The sequence below is a fragment of the Meriones unguiculatus genome, chromosome 3 (genome assembly GCF_030254825.1).
Source record: "Meriones unguiculatus strain TT.TT164.6M chromosome 3, Bangor_MerUng_6.1, whole genome shotgun sequence".
Classification (NCBI taxonomy): Eukaryota; Metazoa; Chordata; class Mammalia; order Rodentia; family Muridae; genus Meriones; species Meriones unguiculatus.
The window spans coordinates 139,040,424-139,063,260 of record NC_083351.1 but is presented as its reverse complement, the minus strand read 5'-3'; the positions used below and the strand labels follow the sequence as shown (position 1 = coordinate 139,063,260).

At 48.9% G+C, this 22,837-nt stretch overlaps 1 protein-coding gene across 9 annotated transcripts in view; it reads left to right on the top strand.

The window, feature by feature from the left end:
* The window catches only part of Svil (supervillin), a 185,428-nt gene that overhangs the window by 128,269 nt on the left and 34,322 nt on the right, over window positions 1–22,837 (top strand). For 8 of the 9 annotated variants that reach the window (XM_060380646.1, XM_060380643.1, XM_060380650.1 and 5 more), the window contains 9 exons: window positions 310–483; window positions 1,124–1,158; window positions 1,688–1,749; window positions 2,334–2,473; window positions 5,318–5,561; window positions 5,987–6,572; window positions 7,226–7,445; window positions 14,855–14,972; window positions 18,758–18,805. In XM_060380646.1, coding sequence (XP_060236629.1) covers window positions 310–483; window positions 1,124–1,158; window positions 1,688–1,749; window positions 2,334–2,473; window positions 5,318–5,561; window positions 5,987–6,572; window positions 7,226–7,445; window positions 14,855–14,972; window positions 18,758–18,805 — 1,627 coding nt within the window. The remainder of the gene's footprint in view (window positions 1–309; window positions 484–1,123; window positions 1,159–1,687; window positions 1,750–2,333; window positions 2,474–5,317; window positions 5,562–5,986; window positions 6,573–7,225; window positions 7,446–14,854; window positions 14,973–18,757; window positions 18,806–22,837) is intronic. The other variant, XM_060380652.1, reaches the window with a different exon arrangement.

Sequence of the window (22,837 nt, the reverse complement as noted above, 5' to 3'; positions counted from 1 at the left end):
GGGTCTGTAGAACGTCACGTGGAAATGTGCATGGTGGTAGCATGTAGACCCGAGCACTCTGTCGTGACTCACGGAAATGCATAAACCTCTCCTTTCTCTGTCTCTCTCTCTCTCTCTCTCTCTCTCCCTGCCTTCTCCTCTCCCTCTCCCTGCCTTCTCCCCTCCTTCTCCCTGCCTTCTCCCCTTTTTCTCCCTGCCTTCTCCCCCTCCCTCTCCCTGCCTTCTCCTCTCCCTCTCCCTGCCTTCTCCCCCTCCTTCTCCTCTCCCCCTCCCTCTCCCTCTCCCTGTATTATATTCACTGCCCTGTAGTCCTAAAAGCCAATCCCGGGTTGAGAGGTCAGCTGAAGGAATTGGCTTGCCCATGGAACGGGAGAGAGGGTCTCGGAAACCAAGACGCTATCTTTCTCCCGGTGAAAATAGAAAAACTTCTGAACGATTTAGAACTCAACCTATAACGTCAGCCGAGCGGAAGGAATCTGATAGGTAGGCACATGTGTGTACTATTAGCAGTTCAAACATGAAGAGCCCACTACCCTGGCTGGCCCCATGCTATTTGCATAGGATTCCAGGATTACTCCGTATCAGCTGGGAGGAAAACTTATTTTGCTAATGCAATATATTTCCAGAGAATGTTGCTTTGTCTAACTAGCACCACTCTACAGTTCTAAACTGCCCACAGATCGGGGGAGAAGAAGCTCTCCTTTGGGCTTTTGGTTCTTTGAATGCTTTTATCAAACTGGTGTCTGGACTGAGCATCTTCCACCGAGATAAGGGATTTCGTATTCTTCATATAAACAGCTTACTTTTTATGTTCACATTTTTGTATGACATGATCATAAGCTAATGTGTAGAAACTGTGAAGTCCACAGGAACGTGCCCCTAGTCCCACACAATAGCTCCTTGTCAGTGCTACTTTCTCTCCCCAAGGTGTGCACCAGGCCGGGGTTGTGTGTGCACGCTCCACAGTGTCAGCTCACACTTGTTTGGCAGTTCCACAGCCAGTGTGTGGTTTAAATCTTGAGGATGGTTCGCTTGCATCTGTTTTCCATTCAGCGTTATGTTTCACGGGCAGCTTGGGTGTCCACCACTAATCACTGTCATTCTCTGTCCCTGTCTCTCCTAGGTACCCTTCGGGTTCAGACATGCCGGTGGCTGACGGCGAGTATCTCTTTTTGTTTTTATTCTTTCATATCTCGTCCAGATGATGTAAGACAAGATTTGGGGCTTTGTGGGAGAGGAAGCCTGAAGCCTATCCGTTTCTTGCTTTCTTTCAAGTTGCCTTGCTGTGAACCCTTGCTGAAATTCTCAGATAAGCCTTCCCTTAGCTTTTGATAGAATTTAAGAGGCTTGTTCAGTGAGCAGTATGGAACAGCCGTTGTGACTAAAGAAGCAGGTTTTACTGGTGACTGGCACCTTATCCAGCAAGGCAGTCTATTCCTAGGGTCTGTTCTTAGACAGACTATTAGAGTAAACATGGCTGCCGGTACACAGTTTGAATTGCGATGGGTGTTAGTGTTAGTCCCTGAAGAGACAGCATAGGCTCCTCTCTACATGGGAGAGCCCAGCTGTAATGTCAGCTCACCTCCTCTTGGATTCAAGCGATTGCCCAGTCAGTCTTGAAAAGCATTTCGGAGGCTAAGCGTATGCTTTCTAATCATGTTCCATTCTTATTTCGTGGCTTTTACAGATGAAGAAAAGGTGGATGAACGGGCCAAGCTGAGTGTTGCTGCCAAGAGGCTGCTTTTCAGGGTAAGGCATGCCAAATGGTTTTGCTTAGACACTGTAGCCCTGGTACCTCCCACCCTTCCCGGAGCTTCAGGGCTCCCCTTGCCTGTAGCACCTGCTCTCTTCCCAGGCTGAGTCAGTCGGGGCCCTTTACTGTAGCAGAGGGCGAGGTGAGCACATCTGTCACATTTCAGCACACTGCTTCAGAGGTTCTACTCTGTGAGCATCTGGCTTTGGGCCTGGGATGGGGTAGCCCTCTGTGACAGGAGCAGGTGGCGGAGGAAGCCGCTCACCACCTGGAGGCAGGGATGAGAAGGAGGAAGAGACAGAATTCTAGAACCTTCTCTGAGGGCTGGGAGATGTCCTGACGCCCAGCCCCACCTCTCACTTTCCGAAGTACCTGGGTGGGACCGATGGCAGCATCAGTTGGCATTCTGGAATCACAACCTGTTTGGCTGGTTCAGGCCACCCAGCTGTCTGGAGTGTTCCCTTCTGATGGCGCTGGTGTCCCCTCCCGTGGCTCCTTCAGAATAGCGGCAGACGCACACCTGCCAGCGCCGTTTTTTTCTTTGAATTCATGCAGATTGCACAATGTTTTCTAACTGCAGGAAATGGAGAGATCATTCGATGAGCACAGCGTACCAAAGAGGCATTCGAGAAATGCAGCCGTGGAGCAAAGGCTGCGTCGCCTGCAGGACCGCTCACACACTCAGCCCATCACCACAGAGGAAGTGGTCATTGCAGCCACGTGCGTTTCTGGGGGTGTTCTTAGCCTGGCCTGTGCTGTCATCCCCACAGGGACATTCAAGAACGCTCTATAAGAATGAGGCAGTTTCACTAGAAGCCATAGAGAGGCACTCATCTCACACTCATTTTTGCTTTGGTTTTTCTGGGATGTACATGTTATAGGTTACCTTTGAAACATTTTAATCCTCGTGTTTTATCTTTCACAATGAAAATACCAAACATGAAAGCAGATGAACCGCAGTGGGCCTGACCTACGGCAGTTATTGGCTCCTAGGCCGTCACTCTCCACATCTGTTATTTTCAGTCACAGCATGGACATTTGATCCTTAAATATTCTAGTACACGCCTCTCAGAGATAAGCCTATATTTTGTTGTTAAGCCATCGTCAAAGTGTCTAAGAGGTAACTGGCAGGTAGGCACTTTTCAAACGAGAGGCCTGCACCGGGGCCATCTGCTCAGGTGCGCTCAGATCGGATCGCTGTGACTGCTGCATTCAAAATCAACTGAGGATCTGTTAGTTTAAAAACAGTCATTTCCGCGGAGGGGCGGCATCCCTGAGAACCTGGCTCTGCAGGTTTGCTGCTGGAACCTGCTGTGAGGTCAGCAGCCTTCCTGGGGTTCACCCACGCTGTGCATGCTGGGCAAGTGCTCTACCACTGAGCTGCACCCCAGGCTAGGCACCTTGATGTGTGGATGTGCACATCTGTGCGCTTACAGCAACTCTCAGCATATCCATTAGTTTACAAAACAATTCCCTTGACTGGCTGGTAAATGCTGTAGCAGCAGACACTTGTAAGAGCTTCACTGCGAAGAACACTGTAGGCTGTGGCTGGGCTCTCCTGACCAGCTGTGGTGGACACAGTTTTAAATGACTTCTTAAAACGAGGCAGTTTGTTGTAAGCTGACCCTTTAAGCTTATGCCTCTGCTTGTCCCAATTTCCTCTGGACAGCCTGTGCCTCCTCTTCCCTCCGTCTGTATTCCTTTCCCAAGTTCTTCTGTGACTCGTTTTCCCTCAAAGGTGTTTAACAAATATTTTTGGTGAAATATTTGCTGTTTGCATTTCTGGATTTATAGCTATGCTTTCCTTAATGCTTCTTTTCTTCTCTCTCCTCATGAATGCTCCTCCTTTGGCCATTGCTTTTAAAGTGAACCTATCCCTGCTTCCTGCCCGGGGGTCACCCATCCTGTAATGGCGAGACTTCCTAGCCCCACTGTAGCTAGAAGCCCTGGGCAGCCTGCCAGGTACTGGACACACGTAGCTGCATGTAGCACGCAGTGCCGAGGTGCTGGGCAGCGGGTGCATCTGGAGCCTTGAGTGACTTTCATGTGTTTGACAAGTCAGTGCAGTGAGTGGTCCCAAAATGTTTTATACCGTGCAAGGTGCCATTAACGTCATGGCTGTGTGAGAACCATACTTCATCTGCCTGCTTCCTGTGTTGATGCTAGGATCACACTAACTCACTTAACACTTTTTTTTTTCCATAAAAATGGTCATTCTTCAAAAACTTATTTTTCATTTAAAATACTAACGGGTCAAGACTAATTTAAAAGTGGAGCATTAGCATGAATATTGAAGTGTTGGTAAGGTGTAGTTATTTTTAAAATATGTGTATACGCAAATCTAGACCTAAGCCAGATACTCCTGTTTTCTAATTTAGAGAAAGGAGATGATGCCATTAGGTTTTAAGATTGGCTATAGATATTATAGGATTCAGTTTTAAATTGTGGTGTTTTAAAATTATGCTCATAAACCATATAAATATCCCCTTTGTCTTAACTGTGTTGAGCCAAAACACAAAAAGCTAAAAAAAAAGACAGAGATGTAAAATGACAGAACTAGAATAATAGATAATAGATAACCAGCCTTATCCAGAAGCAGGGCTGTCTGGGGAAAGATGATTTTTGCCCTTCTAGTTTGCACTCTTGGACCCCAGAAGGCTCTAATCTCAGGTGTCCTCACTTGCCCGCTGTCCTGGTGACATATCTGGACACGGAGACTGCCTCTGGTCTAGGACTGCCTGTGGATCAGTGCTCAGTAACAGCAAAGGCAGAATATCCTACGAGAGTGTTGCCGGGGCAGAGGCAGCGTTGTCTCCAAGGCGGCTCTGACCTCCTGGGCTGGAAGCCTCCTCCTCTCCCTGCTGTGGGAGCTATTATTATTGTTGTTGTTTTCTAGCTCTGAGCATCGCGCCCCTGCAGGCTTTGCCCATGTAGGAGGTCTACTGCAGCTCCTTGGCCTGCACGTGCCCAGCGTGGGTTGGGGGAGGTTTAACCACCTGAAATTTTCTTCACCTTTCAAGCTACGGAGAATGAGATTTAAGTAACTTTTGAAACTGGTAGAAACCTGGGGGAAAAGTATATTTAAAAACCACGTGTTTGACAGAGAAAAAGCTGCTTCACAGGATCTGTCATTGGCGGGAGACCATATTTCCCCTAACCACTCAAAATGAAGACAGCACCTCCCCCAGCTGCATCCATAGAGGATGTCTGCCCCGGGGGTGGGGGAGGGTGTGTGATTTTCTGCCTTTATGTGTCGTCCCTGTGGTGGGAGCCACCCGGGCTTTTCCCTCTAGGAAGGTAGGTCCAGGCTGGCACTGGTGGCTTCTGCAGGAAATTTCCGTCATAGAAAGGGTTCACAGTTAAGAGTCAGCCGGTTCCAGAGCTGCTGGCCCTGCTCTCTGTCTCCTTCAGTCGGTAAACAGCTGCCTGCCCTCTCCCAGATCTACGGGGGCAGGACCAACCCTTGACAAAATAAGTGACATAGGTAGGAGAATGAACATGTGACCTGGCAGTGGGCTTCCGCTTGCCTTTCTCTTAGGGCTGCCTCTCCCTCCTCCCTTCCAGGTTGCAGGCTTCAGCTCACCACAAGGCTTTAACCAGGGGCCAGGCAAACGAGGGCAGAGAGTCTGCTGAGCCGGGCGAACCCGATTCCTCCTCCTTGAGCTTAGCCGAGAAGCTGGCCTTGTTTAACAAACTGTCCCAGCCAGTCTCCAAAGCCATTTCTACCAGAAACAGAATAGCCGTGCGGCAGAGGAGGCTGAATGCCAGGTATCAGACTCAGCCGGTCACACTCGGAGAGGTGGAGCAGGTGAGTTCATGCGATGTGACTCCAGAGTGTATGTGTGTGTGAGTGGGTGTGTGGAGTATCTGTGCATGTATGTGTTGGGGTGGGGATGTGCTCTGAATACAGCTGCACAGTGTTGCTCTTGGGTTCGTGACACAGGACAGGGTCAACAGGCTTGTAAGCGGCCTCATCTCCTCATCTCTAAGGAAGAGCCTCACCCGGGTTCGCTTTTCTTCAGCCGTTTTCATAGCTCCCTTGAGATGAGTCCGCTTCGGGAGTGGGTGACGGCAGAGGCAAGCCGCTTCCTCGGAAGGTTGGCTCTTGCTGTGTCCCGCGTGCCCCGCCAGCGTGCAGGCTGGCCTTCCGGGATGGTGGGCCTGCAGGTGGAAGTACAGGTGTGCGGTGCCCAGCTGTGCCCGCCACGGTGTTGGTAAACCGTGTCCCCCCAGGTGCAGAGCAGCGGGAAGCTCATCTCCTTCTCCCCCACTGTAAGCACATCTGTGAGCACAGCTGTGAGCACGCCTGCAGCTGCCCCCACGTATGCCGGGGACCTTCGCACGAAGCCGGCTGCTGAAGACAGTGTGGCCGCCCCTGACTATAAGTCCCCCCCTTCCGAGGAGACGTTGGACTCTCCGGTTAGAAGCATTCTCAAGCCACAAGCCTGGCGGCCTCGCGCAGAGCGCCGTGGGAGCGAAGGAATGCTGGGGGAGTGTGCAGAGCTGGAGAGCAGCAACGCTCTGACCGCGGGAGACAGTGATGTCCAAACACTCGGGGCCTCGGAGGAGGAGGCAGGGCCCTCCTACCCCATCCCTGGCAGAGTCGCCGGTGGTGCTGGGCAGAAGGAGCTGAAACACACCATCCTGAGGAGAGGAAGCACGGAGCTTGGTCCTCCTCCTGTCGCCCACCTGGGTGATGAGCTGAAGGGATCTTCCACTGCTAGAGGCAGTTGGCAGGAGAACCTGGACCAGGAGGATAAGCGGGCCTTGGAGGAGAGCTTGGATGTGGGGAATGTCACGAGGAAGTTCTCGCTCAAAGGTAAGGCAGCTCCCAGGCTCTCTGAGGCTTTGCTGTCTGGCAGACTCGTGAATTAGGACTTGAGTGAGCCTAGTCCTTTCCCCAGATCCCTCTTCCCCTCGAATCTGACAGGTCAGTGAACTGATGGTGTCAGCAAAAGTGGCTGCAGCTCTTAACAGCCCTTGGTGAGGGTTTCAGGTGACCAGTGACATTAACGTGCACGGTAGCCTTCCGAGCGCCGAGCTGTGGTGACTCCTTTTATTAAAACCGACGGCACGAAATTCCTGCGCTCAGCAAGCACAGAGAATAAGGACTTGAACCGGCCAGGTTTCCAAACTCTTCGTGCTTCCTGATCATACAGTTTAGTGCACTGTCTGCGCAGACACCAAGCTGCTTCCATTTGCACACACTGAGAGTTGTCAATTGAGACAGGCTTGGGCTGTGAGTTCAGCTCACTAGAAATGAGGGTGCGCTGTTCAAGAGAAGCGTCGGCAGCCCAGCTGGCTCAGGCTGTTTCTCTCAGTGGGCTGCACTGCGGTTCTGCATAGAAAGCCTGGGGAAGCTGCCCTGTGCCCACAGCCAGGCTCTGGTGCCGCACTGTGGGGAGGGGTACAACTGGGAAGATTCCGGGGCGGGGTTTGGGGGGGGCAATTCTGACTCCCTCTCATCCTCAGAGTTTGGAGAGCCTGCTTCTGAGCAGGCGGCACCGGCTGCCGGGAAAGCCTCCATTCAGATGGCAACGCTGGGGTCCTGGAAGCAGCAGGATCCTTCCGAGCAGATAGCGGAGAAGCTCTTCAAGAACCCCTCTGCCATGTTTGCCGCCGGAGAAGTCAAAGTGCCGGCAGGCGAGACTGTCCTGGATTCACCCAGCAAAACCATGTCAATCAAAGAAAGGTAGGCAGGCCCCTCTGGTGACTGGCAGGTAGAATTGGGAGGGGCTGTGCCATGATGCTAAAATAACCCTAGGAGGCCAGGCCGTATGGACATGAGCTGCACCTAGCTTAGTAGTCCAGAGGCTGGGGCGCCTTATTTGTCCATGGCCTGTGTTTCTATTCCGTGTCCACTTCTCTGGGAACCGAGATCCAGCCTCGTTTTCCTGCAGAAACATCAGTCTGCAGGTACAATCACCCTCTGATTGTCTGGTAAAATAAATACAGGGTGAAGACAGATAAAGTCACATAGAGGGTCAGTGTCTTTGAGATTAGAATCTATTTGGTATATTTTATAGGAATTAAGATGAATTGCTTTTTTCTAAATTTTATTGTATTTATTTATTTGTGTGTTTGTGTGTACTCACACGTGTGGTACAGAATATGTGGAGGTCAGTGGACAACTTGCAGAAATGCAGAAACCACTTCTTTCCTTCCATTACATGGGTTCTGGGATCAACCTCAGGTTGTGGATCTTGGTGTGCTGAGCCATCTCACCAGCCAAAGATGGATGACTGTTCTGAACACTTAGAAATTTTCTCTTTTCCCTCCTTTCCTCCCTCTTTACCTCCCTCCTTTCCTCTCTATCCCTCTGTCCCTTCCTCTTTTGCTAACTTCTTCACTCATCCTCCGTCTCCTCTCTCCCTCTCTTCTTTCCTACCCCTCCTTCCTTCCTCTTCCCTCCCCTACCCCACCACATGCTGGTGATGCCACCCAGAGCCTTGTGCCCTTTACCACCGAGCTCCAGCTCCGGCCCTAAAACTGTATATTAGGCAGCAGCTGTGAGATTTCTTGATTCACCTGTGTGTTTTCAGTAAACTCTGGCTGATTTGTATCTTTCTGTGAGTTTCACCCTGGGGGAACTCTTCTGTTTAAAGTTGAGCTCCTGTAGAATATGGCTTCTTCACCACACTTTGTGGGCGGGTTAGAAGGTGATACTGTGCTTCTGTGACCTGCCTGGAAGTGAGTCCAGACACAGTCTATGGGTTTCTGCAGCTGTTGCCTAGCCCCTCAGACAGATCTCTGACCCAAGTCAGGAATCCTGAATCCTGTTAGGAATACTTGCCAAATATTCAGCTACTTTGTTTCATTGTTAGCATATGCTTTTTAAAAGGTCAAGGTCCCCTTATTTAGCAGTTATGTTGGCTATCAGAAACTATGTCAATAGGAAATATGTCACCCATGACACCCCCTTCCTACTCCCTCCCCAGGCTTTGATGGTGCTTTTGTGTGTACATCACTGAAAATACCCATGTGTCTATCTTTACCATTCAGGTGAGGAGGTCCCCTGAGTGTGCCTCTGACCCTTCTCTTTGTTAAATGTGAAGTTTGACCTATTGAGAATAAGGGTGTTGTTCAAACATTTATTGGGGCTTTGCTTTCCTTTCCCAGGGTGACATATAAACTTCTAGAGCCTTCAAACCTTCCTTAGTCCAGCTATTCTGATGCCGCGAGTTACCAAAGGAGGCATCTAAGTTAGGATTTCCATCTCTATAAAGAGATACTCTGATTATGGCAAATTTTATAAAGGAAAGCATTTAACTGGGGCTGGCTTACAGTTCAGAGGTTTAGTCCGTTTGTCACCATGGCAGGAAGTACGGTGGCATGTAGGGAGACATGATTTTGGAGAGGCAGCCAAGGGCTCTGCATCTGGATCAGCAGACAGCAGAAAGAGAAAGAAACGCTGGGCCTGACTTGAGCATCTGAAACCTCAAAGCCCACCACCAGGGACACACTTCCTGCAATAAGGCCACACCTACTCCAACAGGGCCGCACCTCCTAATAGTGCTACTCCCTGTGGAGGCCGTTTTCATTCCTACGACACAGGAAGGACTGAGTCCCAGCACCCTCAGCACTGAGTACTCAATACGCTGGGCAAGATCACAACCCCTGGGCTCATTTTAAAGAATGTGTTTGATGCATAGGGAAGCATGTGCCCAGGTTCCTTTCCTCTCTTCATCTTTCTGACATTGGGGGGTTTAGGGTGTGAGTCTGAAGTGCCCCCATATACATATGAGTTTGGGCACGTGGTCCCTGGCTAGTGACACTGTTCAGGGAATTTGTTGGGCAGGAGGCTTGGCTGACAGAGGTAAGTCATTAGAGGAAGACTTTGAAGATTGCAACCCAGCTGCGTGCCTAGTCCCATCCCGTGCCCTGGTCTGCTGAGGTGTGAGGAGCCCCGGCCACACACTCCCTGCCATGAGCTCTGCCCCCACCATGACAGGTTGTTTCCCTCGCAAACCATCAGCCGAGATCAGTGCTCCTGTAGGTAGCCCCCATTGGGTATCTTTGTTACAGCAATGAGAAAAGCAACGACAATGTCCAGAGCGTCCAGTTTGAACCATTGCCAGAGTGAAATCTGGGATACTTTTTCCAGTGGATTAACCAAATGGCCTTTGTAAAGACTTTTTAAAACAGCATTATGAACCAAATAACTCTATAAGCTAGAGAAGGACACTTATGAAGTCCATCAGGCCTTTGCAAATCCACCTCATCTGCCCTTTTCCACTCTGGGGAGAAGATGACCAAAAGGTGAGGAGAGCCACCTTTCCTGCTGTGGGTTAGCTAGAGTCCCTGAGCCCCTCTGTTGCTCTTCTGCACCCCACTTTGAGATGGAAGCTTTTAGCTCCCAGCAAGTCCTCATGCTGGTGTAGAACAGAGAGAGGTCCCACCTTTATTTATCTGTCCTGATTCAGCTGTCAGTTCTGATGCTTCAAGGAGTATCTGGGGTTGAATACTGTGGAAAGCAAAACAATGTGCTTGGCTCACAGTTGCTGAAATCAAAGACGAACATCAGCAGCCACACCAGGGCCTCTTGCCACCTTTGGACATGCAGGGAAGTTGGGGCTGACTGAGTCAGACCTTTCCTCCCTGTGACAGCTGCCTGGGAGGCCTGATCTGACGGAGAAGAGATTTACGTTGTCTGTCTCAAAGACTTCAGTTTCTGGTTGGCTAGAGAGCCAACGGAAGTGCGCCAGGGACAAGATAGCACCTGTAGGAACATTGCCACTGCTTTCTCCCACTGGACCCCACACATCTAGAAATGACTACCACCTCCTAAAAATGCCATTAAATCCTGAATCGCCAGGGGGTGAGTTCATGTAGTGAGGGAGGCTGGCTCCTAGTGCTCCCACCAACTCTCCAGGACTGACTCCAGCTAGGGACCAGGCCTTCAACAGCAGACCTTTTAAAGGGTGCTTCATGCCTGAGCTTTACAAAGCCAAAACACCTGTGCAGGGGCCACAAGCCAGAGAGCCAGCTCTTTGATCACCGATCCGGAGTTCAGAGCATAAACTCACTCCCAAGAAAAAGGCAGCCATCCGTTTTAAGTCTCTTCATCCCCTGCAGGTCCACGCAAGATACCGCTGTATGGACAGTTAACACGAGAAAGCGCACTGTGCTCAAACCAGAGCAGTCTCACACTGACTAGACAAGAAGGGCTGGGGCTGGTTCGGTGTAGAGCGCACGCCTAGCAGCTACAAGCTCCAGCCTGGGTCTTCAGCACCAGAGACGTTCAGATACATGGACAGCAAGGGCTTGGCTGCACGGCTCGGCAGGCGAAGTGCTTGCTGCTCAAAGCCAGGGAACTCAGTTTGAATCCCTGGCATGAAGGTAGAAGCTGGGCATGGGGCACACATCTGTGACCCCAGTGCTTACAGGTGAAGGCAGGCAGATGTCAGAGCTCACACACACACACACACACACATACACACACACACACACACACTCATGCATACTGCATAACATCGGAAGAAAAGAAAGAGAAAGGAAGGAGGAAAAAAAGAAGAAAAAGAATCATAACTAGAGGCTGGAACCAGGACTCAGCGTGGAGCACATGTTTAGATGTATAAGGTTCTGGGTTCCGTCTTCAGCTCCAGATAAGAACCAAATGTGGACCAAAAGCTTGTTATTAGTAGTTAACTCTTCTGACTTCCTCATTAGCAAAGACCAGAATCTCATCAGTGCTGCTCAGCCCAGGTCCACGATGCTTCTGTTTCTCTGAAATGTCTCAAGAGGAAATGCAGATACCTTAGTTGATATTAGGGTCACGTGGTCTGCCTGTCCCCTGCTTGACCCAGCCCTGACAGTTATGAGCCTGGAAAAACTTGTCCTCATCCAGCAGGCTGAAGAGCAGGGGCTGTAGACATTCCCACGGCAGCCTGGTGAGCACATGTCCCATTGGCCCCGGGCCAGGCAGGCATGTTAGCAGGCTAATGCTATGCCACTCGTGGGGTACGGAGCCGCAGACTAAGCAGATGCCCCAGCCCTCCATATCACAGCCCACAAACAGCCCTCAGACTTGGCAGAGGTTAAAAGCGCCGACAGTTGTTGGCACGGCACAAGGGGATTTACATCACATGTCGGCCCAGACCTTAGCCCTCTGCAGTGGTGATGAAGGAGGGACTGTGAGATTGCCATAGCAGAGAACAAGATTAGACATACCTGCTACCCTCCCCAGCTTGTTGAACACTAAGTAGGAAATGAGAGGGGACGGCATAACACACGCAGATTCACTGTGTATTATTATGAGGTTATTCATCATTTGCCCTCTGAGAGGGCCGGGCCAAGGACTGTGTGGGCTCAGCTGAAGCAGCTTCTCCCTTATTATTTTGCTTGCTCTGGGGTCCCTGAAAGTTTCTAATGTGGAAGGAGCCAACATATTGAGAAGCAAATTACCAGGGCCTTAGAATGGCATCTGGATGGTTCTGAGGAAGTGATGGGGCGAGGGAGAACATTACAAGAAACGTGGAAAGCTCTGCTTTTCCAGACAGAGGTAAGCACTGTGTGTCTGCTCAGCGCCACTTCTCGTGGGAGGAAACAGCCGGGACTTTGAGGGGCAAGATTTGGAATCACACCACCTCTCCCAAGAGCATGCAGTGGACCCTGGCTCAGTGGGACCTTGACCTGTCTGCAGCTGCTTTCAGACTCTGTGTGATGAGAACACACATGCGGTTCTCAGAGATGTCTGTGCACATCAGGGGATTATGAGGAAGGCGACAGCGATTCTAGATTGTACAGTTTGCTTTTTTGTGAATTAGTCTCCTGTCCGTCAGAGGAGCATCAGGGTAAGCCATGCTTCTGTTGAGGAGCGTTTGTGGGCTACATTGTCTGCAATGGTCCTCGCTCCTGAGGGTAAGGGTTTGGACTCTATAAATCCAGTTTGGTGAAGCCCGAGAACGCCTGCTCTGAGTCAGAGGTAACGTGAGGGTGGCTGGTTCTTAGAGCAGTTTGCAGGGTGCGTGGGAGTGTGGGTGCCTCCTGCAGGCGATGCTTGGGCATACCCCTCTTTGTGTATGAAGGCCCAGTACACTAACTAGCTGGAAGACGTTCCCTGGCACTTTCAGATTTCACAGATGTGATTATTTCTTTTAATAATCTGATTTTTTTCAAGGTCCTTATTGCACTCAAATAGGCACATTTAGACTAACGGGGGCAGAATAAATAATAGTCATTTGATAAGAACTAAAGTTAAGACGTGAAGAAATTCAGATTTTGTGTTCAAATACATGAAGTAGCCATGCTAGCATTGTAGAACCATGGAAGTTAAGATTAACTGATACCTGGAGCTATATGAACCTGATTACATATTAGATCAGTAAGGCGGTCTTATTTTGCTGCCACATTGGACTGAGAGATGACGAAAGAAGGAAGAGCCTGAAGAGAGGTAGACCCAACGGGCAAAGTTCTGTGTCCCTCAGGGAGTTCTTCAGAGCTTCTTTACATTATTTGATAGAGAGACAGAAAGTCTAAAAGATGATGATGCACAAATATGATGGATTCTTGTTCAATAGAGAATTTGGTTGCTTATTTGCCCAGCAGACCTTTTTTATCATATGTAGTTCAGCAGCTGGGCACTTGCCTGACAGGTTTGAGACCCTGGATTCCATCCAAGAAACACCAGCAAATGAGCGAACAAGCGTTTATCAGAGTGTAGGGCATCCCGCCTCCAGTTCAGTTACTGGATAGAATCAGGAAATTTAGCACTTGGGGTCTCGAAGAGCCCCTTATCCCGGTCATGCATGACAAACAAGGCAGGGAAGACAAGGTGCCTGAGGGGAGATCGTGACAGCTAAAGTAACCACTGTTCTTATGGGTGGGACTGAATACCTGATAAGAAGCCACCGGGAAGATGGAGGAGGGGAGGGTAGAGTCCACTGTGGGGGACACACACAGAGGGAGCTGCCGTCCACAGCGACTAGGGCTTGTGCCATAGCTTGCTCATGTTTCAGAGAAAGCAGAACGCGTTAGCCAGTACTGGGGTCAGGCTACAAACCCCAAGTCCTGCCCCTACAGCTCTACTCAGGCGGCTGAGCCCCAGATCCGAAGGGTTCCACAACCTCCTCAAACAGCAGCACCAGCCAAGGGCCGAGCTCATGTGGGTGGGGATATTTCGTGCCCCGTCACACCAATTCAAACCCAGAGCACAGCTCGTTGGCTCCTGGCAGCCACTGTTGCAGGTCATATGTGTGGTCACAGGTGTACCCTGTCAGAAAGCATGGGGGCAGGAGCTCACCACCTCGCTTGTTCCCCGTAGGTTTCAGGTTCCCTGAACAGCCTCAGTGAGTCTCCTAGGCCCCGTTTTGCCCTTTGCCTCTCCCACTCTGTTGAATTTAAATGGCTGAGATGTCTAAAATAGCCTCTTGTTCTGGAAAATGACTCTGCAGAGAAAACAAAATGTGCCAGCAGCTTTAGGCAGAGTCTTGCCGTGTCTGAGCTAAAGTCTCCGTTAATAAGATTCTTTTTTTTGCTAGATTTTTTTCCCTTGAACTGATAATTTTTCAAAGTGGGTTTTTAGAAAGTGTTTTTGTGTGAGGATACATTGTAGAGACAAAGTTAATCTAGGGGAAAGACCAGAGCTGAGACCAGAAGACAGCTGATGACATTTTTGTTGAAGTGTGATACCGACATACCCTATCTTTATGCTTTGATTAGTGTATATTTATTGTTCAAAGCAGAGTCTCATATTGAAATTTCCACACCTGAGTATAATTCACTTTGTTTGGCAATAACTTCTGCCCTTACTCATTCCCGTTCTTCATGTTTTAATCAATGTTGTCTGCAAAGAACTGCAGCTTTCAGCTTCAGGTGTTATTTCCTGAGGCGGCCAGAAGGCGTCGCTGAAAGGCGGTTCACTACCAGGATAGTTATTTTTACCTCTGGCCTTGCTCTCTCTCGCCCCAGGGCACGAGGAAGGCAGCGTTGTCTCTCCTCTTGCTGGGATGACGGTATGTCTCTTCCCTGACGTCTCTTACCTGGCAAGTCAGTTTCAGCTTTTCTTCCCGGCCAACTAAGAAATTTGGGGACCGTCTTGGAAAGGAGTTTTCTTGTAAGTTCTGAGAACGTGAATTCTCCATTGGTGTGTCGTCCTTCCAGGCTGGCGCTGTTGAAGAAGAGTGGTGAGGAAGACTGGAAGAACAGGCTGCTTCGGAAGCAGGAATACGGCAAAGCCGCCAGCGGCCTGCACATGCAGGAGGAGCAGTCTCTGAGGAAGGTACCCTGTCCACCTCACTAATATGCATGTGTGTCTCAGGAGCCATGTGTGGCTTAAGGACCTCCTGCTCTACGGCACTAGCATGTCCTTGCCTACCTCACTAACATGCCCGTGTGTCTCAGGAACCAAGTGTGGCATAAGGATGCCTGTTTCACGGCACTAGTGATGCTTGCCTTTAGGAAACAGTTTGTCACAATGCTGCTAGAACTAACCCTGAGGTCCAGGCTGGGGCCCGAGGCCTCATACCAGCTCCACACTCAGCAAACAAATGTCTAAGCTTCCAAGTGTGGTGCACTATTGAATTTTAAATAAAGTCTGATGTTAGGACGTGAGTAAAGTCTTTCAAATGAGACAACTTCTCACACACGGCTTATAAGATACCTATCAAACACGGACTTAAATTTCTTATGCAGAAATTTAAGACCTAGTTACAAAAATGAAGGGCGTAACTTTGGTCCATGAGAACTTTCTGCCTAATTTTAAACCTATTTCGTGATGATGAGGTAAGGCTTTTATTGAAGACCTATACGTGAATATCAATTAAGTCGCATGTGCGAGCATGTCATGTGTGGGCCTATCAGTGAACTGTTGAATCACAAACGGAGTGGTCATCATCCTTGGCCTGGTTCTCCAAGCTTCAGCCACGATGTCCTGTCCCCTGACTGGCTCTGTGGGTACACATGTGCTTGCCGGCTGAGGCAGAATGACGCACTTGAGCCACACCCACCCATCCAACTTCTAGAATCTTCGAAAGTCTTCAGACAGAGAACACACCTGAGTCGCAGAGCTTCCCACTGCGCACGATGGGACTTCCCAGGCAGCTGTTCTGAAAGACGCAGACCCGTTCAGTCAGGTGACAACAGGCACGAAGCTCAGAGTGAGATGGATTCCCTATGGTGGCGCAGAAGTGTTTCAAACACGTATGAGAGTGAGGGCTCATGTTATTTCCGGAGCATGGTGGGTCTGAATGGCCCAGACACTTGGCTGAGCTCCCATAGGCGAGAGACTTGGGCTTCCCCTGCATTCACTCTTGGGATGGAAAACCCAATGCTGGAAACATCAAGGGTTTGGGTGCAGCCTACACCTGCATGTGCTGGGGCCACCCAGGGCTCTCTGGGCCCCTGCCTCTGCAGCCATGGTGAACTCGCTGTTCCTAGGCTCCTCGCTGGCCTACTTCACTTTGGCTTAGACAATAAACTCTTTGAAGTTACGCTAAGCCAGTCTATTTTCAGCTCTTGTCCCTTGCAGGGGAAGTCTCAAGTTCTGTTAAGGTCAAGTGGTGCCTCAGACAGCAGGCGGGCTCATTTCTTCCCGGGGGCTGGCAGTGTACTTAAGTGCAGTACTTGATGGTGCTCAGATGAGGTGGGCAAAGTGCCTTCAAGCTGGTGATTCTTGAGGTGCCCACCTAGGCATGCGTGAACAGTTATTCCAAGTGCCTGTCTGAAAGCCACCCTGGAGAAGGGAGGACATGGGTGGCATGAGCATGCAGAAGGCAGCCTGTTTCCTAAAGCGAGATTTAGCTTGCCCATGGGTGGCTGGCAGGGGGCCAGGTCCTACAGCTGTCCAGTTTTGCAGCCAGGCACAGAGAAGCTCCCGGTCACTCACACCCCAGTTCTCAATCCATCAAATAGCACGTATTAGCAAATGTTTTCTAGCTCATGGTATTTGGTGCACAGATACGGGTTGCCGCTCCAGAGACATACAACAGGCAAGACATGAGGGAGGTCTCATCTCTCCCATGAACAAAGCATGTTATGGAAGCCACATGGGGATTTAAATGTCCCAGCAGCCATCATAAGAGAAGAGCACACTCCAGCATGGTGACACATACCTGGAGTCCCAGCACTTCCACTCTGGAAGCTGGGACAGGAGGCTTGCTTTAGGTCAAGGGTAACTTAAGCCTCATAGTGGGTTTCAGGCCAGCCTTGGCTACAGAGTGAGACTTCATTTAAAAAATAATAAAAAGAAAAATAGGGGTTGAGAGTTGGCACTGTCAGTACCTACTCATCACATAAGCATTCAGACCTGACTGTGGATCCACAGCGCTCTCATAAAAGCCAGGTGTGGGTGCCTGTCACTCCTGCTGGCCTGTGCTTGTCACCCCACTTGCTGATCATGTAGTGTTCAAAGCATCGAGCTTTAGGTTCAGTGATTCATACTCTCAGAATAAAAGGTGGAAAACAATGGAGAAAGACACCCAATATTGACCTCTGGCCTCTGTGTGCACACACACACACCATAAAAGCAAAATCAATTCCTATTTATGTTAATACCATATTGATCATTTAAAACTTTGAGGATTTGGTAAGACTCTAGAGAAGACACTAGCAGGCTGAAGAGATGGCTCAGTGGTTAACAGAATGGGCTGCTCTTTCAGGGACTGCATAGTCAATTCCTGGCACCCACATGGAGGCTCACAACAGTCTGTAACTCCAGCTCCAGAGTATTTGACGCCCTCTTCTGGCTTTCTGTGGGCATCAGGCATGCGCTCAGTGCATAGATGTGTACATGCAAGCAAACACCCATATACAAAAAAACAAGATGAAATTATTTTAAACACACACACACACACACACACACACGTTAGGGGCTGAAGTGGGCCTGTTGGCACACACCTATAATTCCAGCACTCGGGGCTGAGACAGGAGAATTTCTGTGTGTTTAAGGCTAACCTAGGCTACATAGTGAGTTTCAGGCCTTCCCAGGCTACAGAATGATTCTTTGTTCCTCAAAGAAACAAGAACAAAATAAGTAAGTGCCTTGACGATCTGTAATTACTTCCTCTGTCAAAGGGGGCTGTCCCCAAAGAAAGCAGGGTGCTCCCACCCAGGCCTCATTTGGGTCCTATATGATAATATGGTCCTATTTGGGCTCATGAAGAAAGTGAGGATTTCCCTTTTTGTTCTCAAATATCAGCCCTAGGGAGCAGTTGTTTGCCTTTTAATTGTGTTCCTCCAAATGAAGGTTAATGAAATGACTCTTAAGAGCACAATTATCCCTAGCTGGCCTCGCTTCCCATGGAAATGAGCCAGGCCATTCTCCTCCTCTGCCCCTCACAGCCCATGCCTGGCCCCTGGACGACAGTTAGCGTAAGTCTGGGTGATATGGCATATATACTAGCAGTAAGGGTCCAAAGCCACAGAGCCGTGGCACAGACCAGGTCACACTTCAAGGGACATGTGTGTGCTTGAGCAGGATTTGTTTCCATGTCCATCCAGAGAGAGGAAAACAAAACAAGGTCCTCAAGAGCAGCCTGCCAGGCATCTTCTTTCTTTCTAGCAAATCATGAGTAAATCCCAGCCCTGCTTGGCCTGGTCACTGTTGTGGCATGTGCGGTCATCCAGTGTCTGGGACTTTTCCCAGGAAGTCAAAACCCATTAGAGAATTGTCTGTTTTCAGCTCTGTATTTGTATGAGTCCCGGGTGGGAATGGGCTGCCGTTTCTGCTGCTGCTCTAATGAGGTCAGCTAAGGTTGAGATCCCAGATATCACCAAAAAGGCCTGGGAGTCAAGGAAGGAAGCCCTGCCACATTCATGCTGGAATTGTCTGTCACGGCTGAGGAGAAAGCAGGTGGATGGGGGAGAATAGAAGGCAGAGCGAGCTTTGGGCGATGTCTGCTCATGGTCATCGTCCTGTCCCCGAGGAGAGAGTTTGCCTGCTGTTCACAGCCCCGGAATGCGAGCACATGCATGCTTCTGACTGACTGAACCCAGGCAGAGTGGTCACGCCCACAGACTCTACTCTTTCGGGCTTCTACAATGTCTCCTATTTGTTTTAACCTATAGGAAGAAGGAGGATTTACAGATGATAATGCCATTTCTAATCTGCTTTGGGTAAGCCTGACTCTAATGCAGGTGTCCTTCCAAGACCAACACAGTGGGTTCCCCTGGTGGACCAAAGCTTAGACACACAGCGAGGAGGCAGAAGAGCAAAGAGAGGGTTCTACATTGAGAACACTACAAAGAATCCTCAGAGCCATGCTTCTGGGGAAAAAACAAAACAAAACAAAACAAAAAAACGGGGAATTTTAGGGGGAAAACTCACATATTTATGTGTATATATGTGTTATACATACACACACACTCATACACACATACATAGTATAGGAAAAAACTTGTTACATAGAAGCAGCTAACACATCCTGAGTACTCCGTTCATGGTCCTACATAGCGTGTTGTTTTTTTAATGTCAAGGGAGCATCTCAGGTAAACGCAGGCCATCTGGACAGTGTCGCAGTAATTTTGTAATTTTGGCTGGCTCCCTGTAAAGCTCTATGAAAACCTTATCTGAAACATGAAAACCAAAGCAACCAGCTTTGAAGGAGCAGTGCCTGCCAGTCACTCGGAGGGGCAGAGGCTTTCTGCTCATGTAGTTGTACGTAAATGTCCCTAAGGGAGCTAACATGGCTTCTTGCCCCAGTCCATCCCTGTTTTTGTATCCAATATGGAAGCTGATCCTGTGTCCTTAAACTATTTTTAAATCACATAATGAAAATTCTATAAAGAAACTAATCATTTACGTTAAGTGTTTAAACTATTGGTGAAAAGCCCGGTCTTGTCCCTAAGTAAGTATCCATACGTACTTACACAGGAACTGCAGTCGTCTGCCATTAGCTTGTTCAGTCTCAACCCTGCCTCAGGTGCATGGACCGGGCAGTGTGGGATGAATGTCATTCAGCACTGACATTCAAAGGAAGGTTCTAAGGAAGAACCAAAACTGCAATGAGAAAATTAAGCCTGGCAGAAAATGTGTTGTTTCTCTGGGTTCTCCCCTGCTCCCTCGCCCACTCCTGCCCTTGCCCTTCTTCTGGTTTTCCCTCTAATCCTCTTGCTTTGCCCTATAGGAACCTGTATTTGCTTCTACTTATTCTCCTGCTATGCCTGCTGCCCATAAACACCTGTCTTTCCTATCTGTTAATCAGGTGAGGAAATGCCTGTAACATGTTAAGCCTCATTGCAGTTCCTGGGCGGTAGAGAAGGCTTTATTTGGGGACTAAGCAGCAATCTGTGGCATTTCACTGTGTGTGCAGAGAAAGGGCGCGATTGTGTGTACGTATGTTATCATGCATGTGTTTAACTTTTTCATATTTTTCAAAGTAGGTCAACCCACACCCCATCCTTCATTCCAAATTTTTAGGTGGATTCAGTAGTGTGGATTCCCCTCACAGTCATGAGGACGGTTAAAGTCTCCAACTTTTCAGTCCTAAGGCAGGATTAGGAAGGGTGTTCTTGCCCAGCTCACTGTTGGTGAGCCCTCACTCAGCTCTGATCCACGTTGTCCACCATTAAGCTACCATACAGGATTGTGTCCCTTAACCACCATTCTTGCCTCCCTGATTTTTCCCACCTGCTAGAGCTGCAAACAGGGAATTCATTTGGCCCTGTTCCTTCACAGCTCATTTCTCCTCAGTGCTGGGGAGGAGAAATGGGTCTGAATGGACCAAGCCATTCACGTGCTTGGTGGCACCTTGGTTATTTTCAAGTTTTGGCAATTGTGGGTAGAGCAGCTATAAGCAAAAGCCCTCGTGCAATTTTTGTTAAGACAGAAGCCTCACTGTCCAGATATTAACGGACCTGACTGAGGAGTTGCACAGGAAGAGCACGCTCGCAGCTCCCAGCTGCCGCTCACAGTGGCTGTATGGTCACGCATTCCTCAACACCCAGAGAATGGTCAGGCTGCTCAGCGTTTAGAACAGCACCTCGTGTCAGTGTCTTGGATTATGGCCATTCCAAAAGGCACATCCCAGAAGCTCATTTTAATATGTGAGTCCTCACAGTGGTGTTGAATGGATGGTCGTGTGCTTATTTTCTGTGTGTGTATCTTCTTGGTGACGTACCTACACAGAGGCTTTGTTCGTTTGTTTCCTGGTCACCGAGTTTGAAGAATTCTTTGTGTGTCTTGGATAACAGTCCTGTGTTAAATAAGTTTTGCAGATATTTCTTCCCACCCTGTGGTTTATCCTTTCATTCTTCTGGCAAAGCCTTTCACCAAGCAGTTTATTAATCTCAGTGAAACCCAACTTGCCAACTAGTTCTCTTATGAACTGTGCCTTTGGTATTCTACCTAAAAGGTGATCATACCAGCCTGGGAAAAATAACATGCTTGAGGCCGTAGATCTGATCTCAGTAGTGGAGCGGTGTGTATGTGAGTGTGATTAAGTTCGTGTCTAAATTTTCTCCTGTTATCTTCTAGGAGTTTTATAGTCTTATATGTCACAGTTAAGTCTACGAGCCACTTAGTTTTTGTGAGTTATATATGATCTAATCTAGGTTCGTTTTTGTTTTACAAACATTGCAGCACACGACTTCTTACTAATACTCTTTTCTCCACTGTATTGCTTTTATCCCTTTTCTGCTCAAGGCTCAGTCACTGTAGGTGTATGGGTCTAGGCTTCTATTCTGTTATGCTGATATAGTCAGTGCCATACTGTCCTAACTTCTATATCTTTATGAGTCTTAAAATTGAATCTTCTCCCGTCATTCTTCTTCAGTTTCTGTGGGCTGTCACAGGCTTTTGCTTCTCCATGTACATTCAAGTTCAGAATTTCTTTTAAGTTTTTATGACCTCAAACTTTAGGACATGTTCAGCATGTGTTTTTACTTCTTAACAGTTTAACCAGATAAACGTGCTAACATGGTGGCATTTCTCAGTGTTCTCAGTGATCAAGGAAGTCCTTTGCTTTGCCCCAGAAGTGGCGGCGTGTTGGTGTTTCATGATAGCGTGCACAGAGAAGGAAACAGGCTGTTTAAAACAGGGCAGAAACTCCTTGAGGCGTGGGCCCTCTGCTTCTTTGCCTCCCCAAGGCTTTTAGAGTGAGGCGCTCTCCTGCCCTGAGGCCGCAGAGTGAGGTGCTGGTTCCTCTCCTGCCCGAGGCTGTTAGAGTGAGGTGCTGGCTCCTCCCTGAGGCTGCTAGAGTGAGGTGCTGGTTCCTCTCCTGCCCTGAGGCTGCTCAGAGTGAGGTGCATCGTCCATCAGAAGCTGACAACAGGATCAGACTGAAATCTTAAATTCAGAGCACAGGGCTTCTTCATCACTGTCTCCAGTTTCAAGTCTCTTGACACTGCATGTGAACATGGATCAGAATCTTTGTTCAGGGGAAGGCAAAGCTCAATTCTTTACCATTTCGCCGAATTTCATGGTTTGGCCTTATCTCCGTTACTTACTTAGCATATGTTCCTATCATGTCTGCTGTTGAATTTTATTCAATGTAAGGTGAAGACTTACAAGCCAGATCACAATAGTTCTTCCTGTGAAACTTGTTAACTGCGGAGGGATTTTGTCTCTTAATTTGCTGCTGATCCTTATGCTACCTGACTACACTCTCCTGTCCTATCTTATCCCTGAGGGTAGAATGTGGAGATTTGCTGTGAGTTCTCAGTACGTTAGGAGAAGAACCAGGCCATCACAGCATCCTGGTAACGTGGGCTGTCCCGAAGCTGCTTCTAGTCCTCCTGTCTCCCCCACTGTGTCACTGTCTCCTACCCTGGCTCCCCATCCTCTCTTCATCCCCCCACCGTGCTTCTCTCCGCCATTTTGATGGCGTCTGTGTTGAAAAGAAGGACTTACAGCTGGGTAGGTCTTCTTCCTCTTCTGCCTCTCCTCTCACTATTCCAGGCAGCTGAGCATCCATCTGCCATAGCACAGGACACGGAACTTATCAGAACCAAACAAGAAAAGAAAAATCTGCACAGACAAAAAAGAAAGGGACAAACAAAAATTTTTTCACACTTTGAGAGATTTTATACATTAGGGTAGATTTTATAGGCTTTTCTGAGAATACACAACTACATATCTAGAGCTTGTAAGGTCAAGGGGAGCCTACTGGGGGTTTCCCAGGCCAAACATGCCAAATAACCAAGTTATAT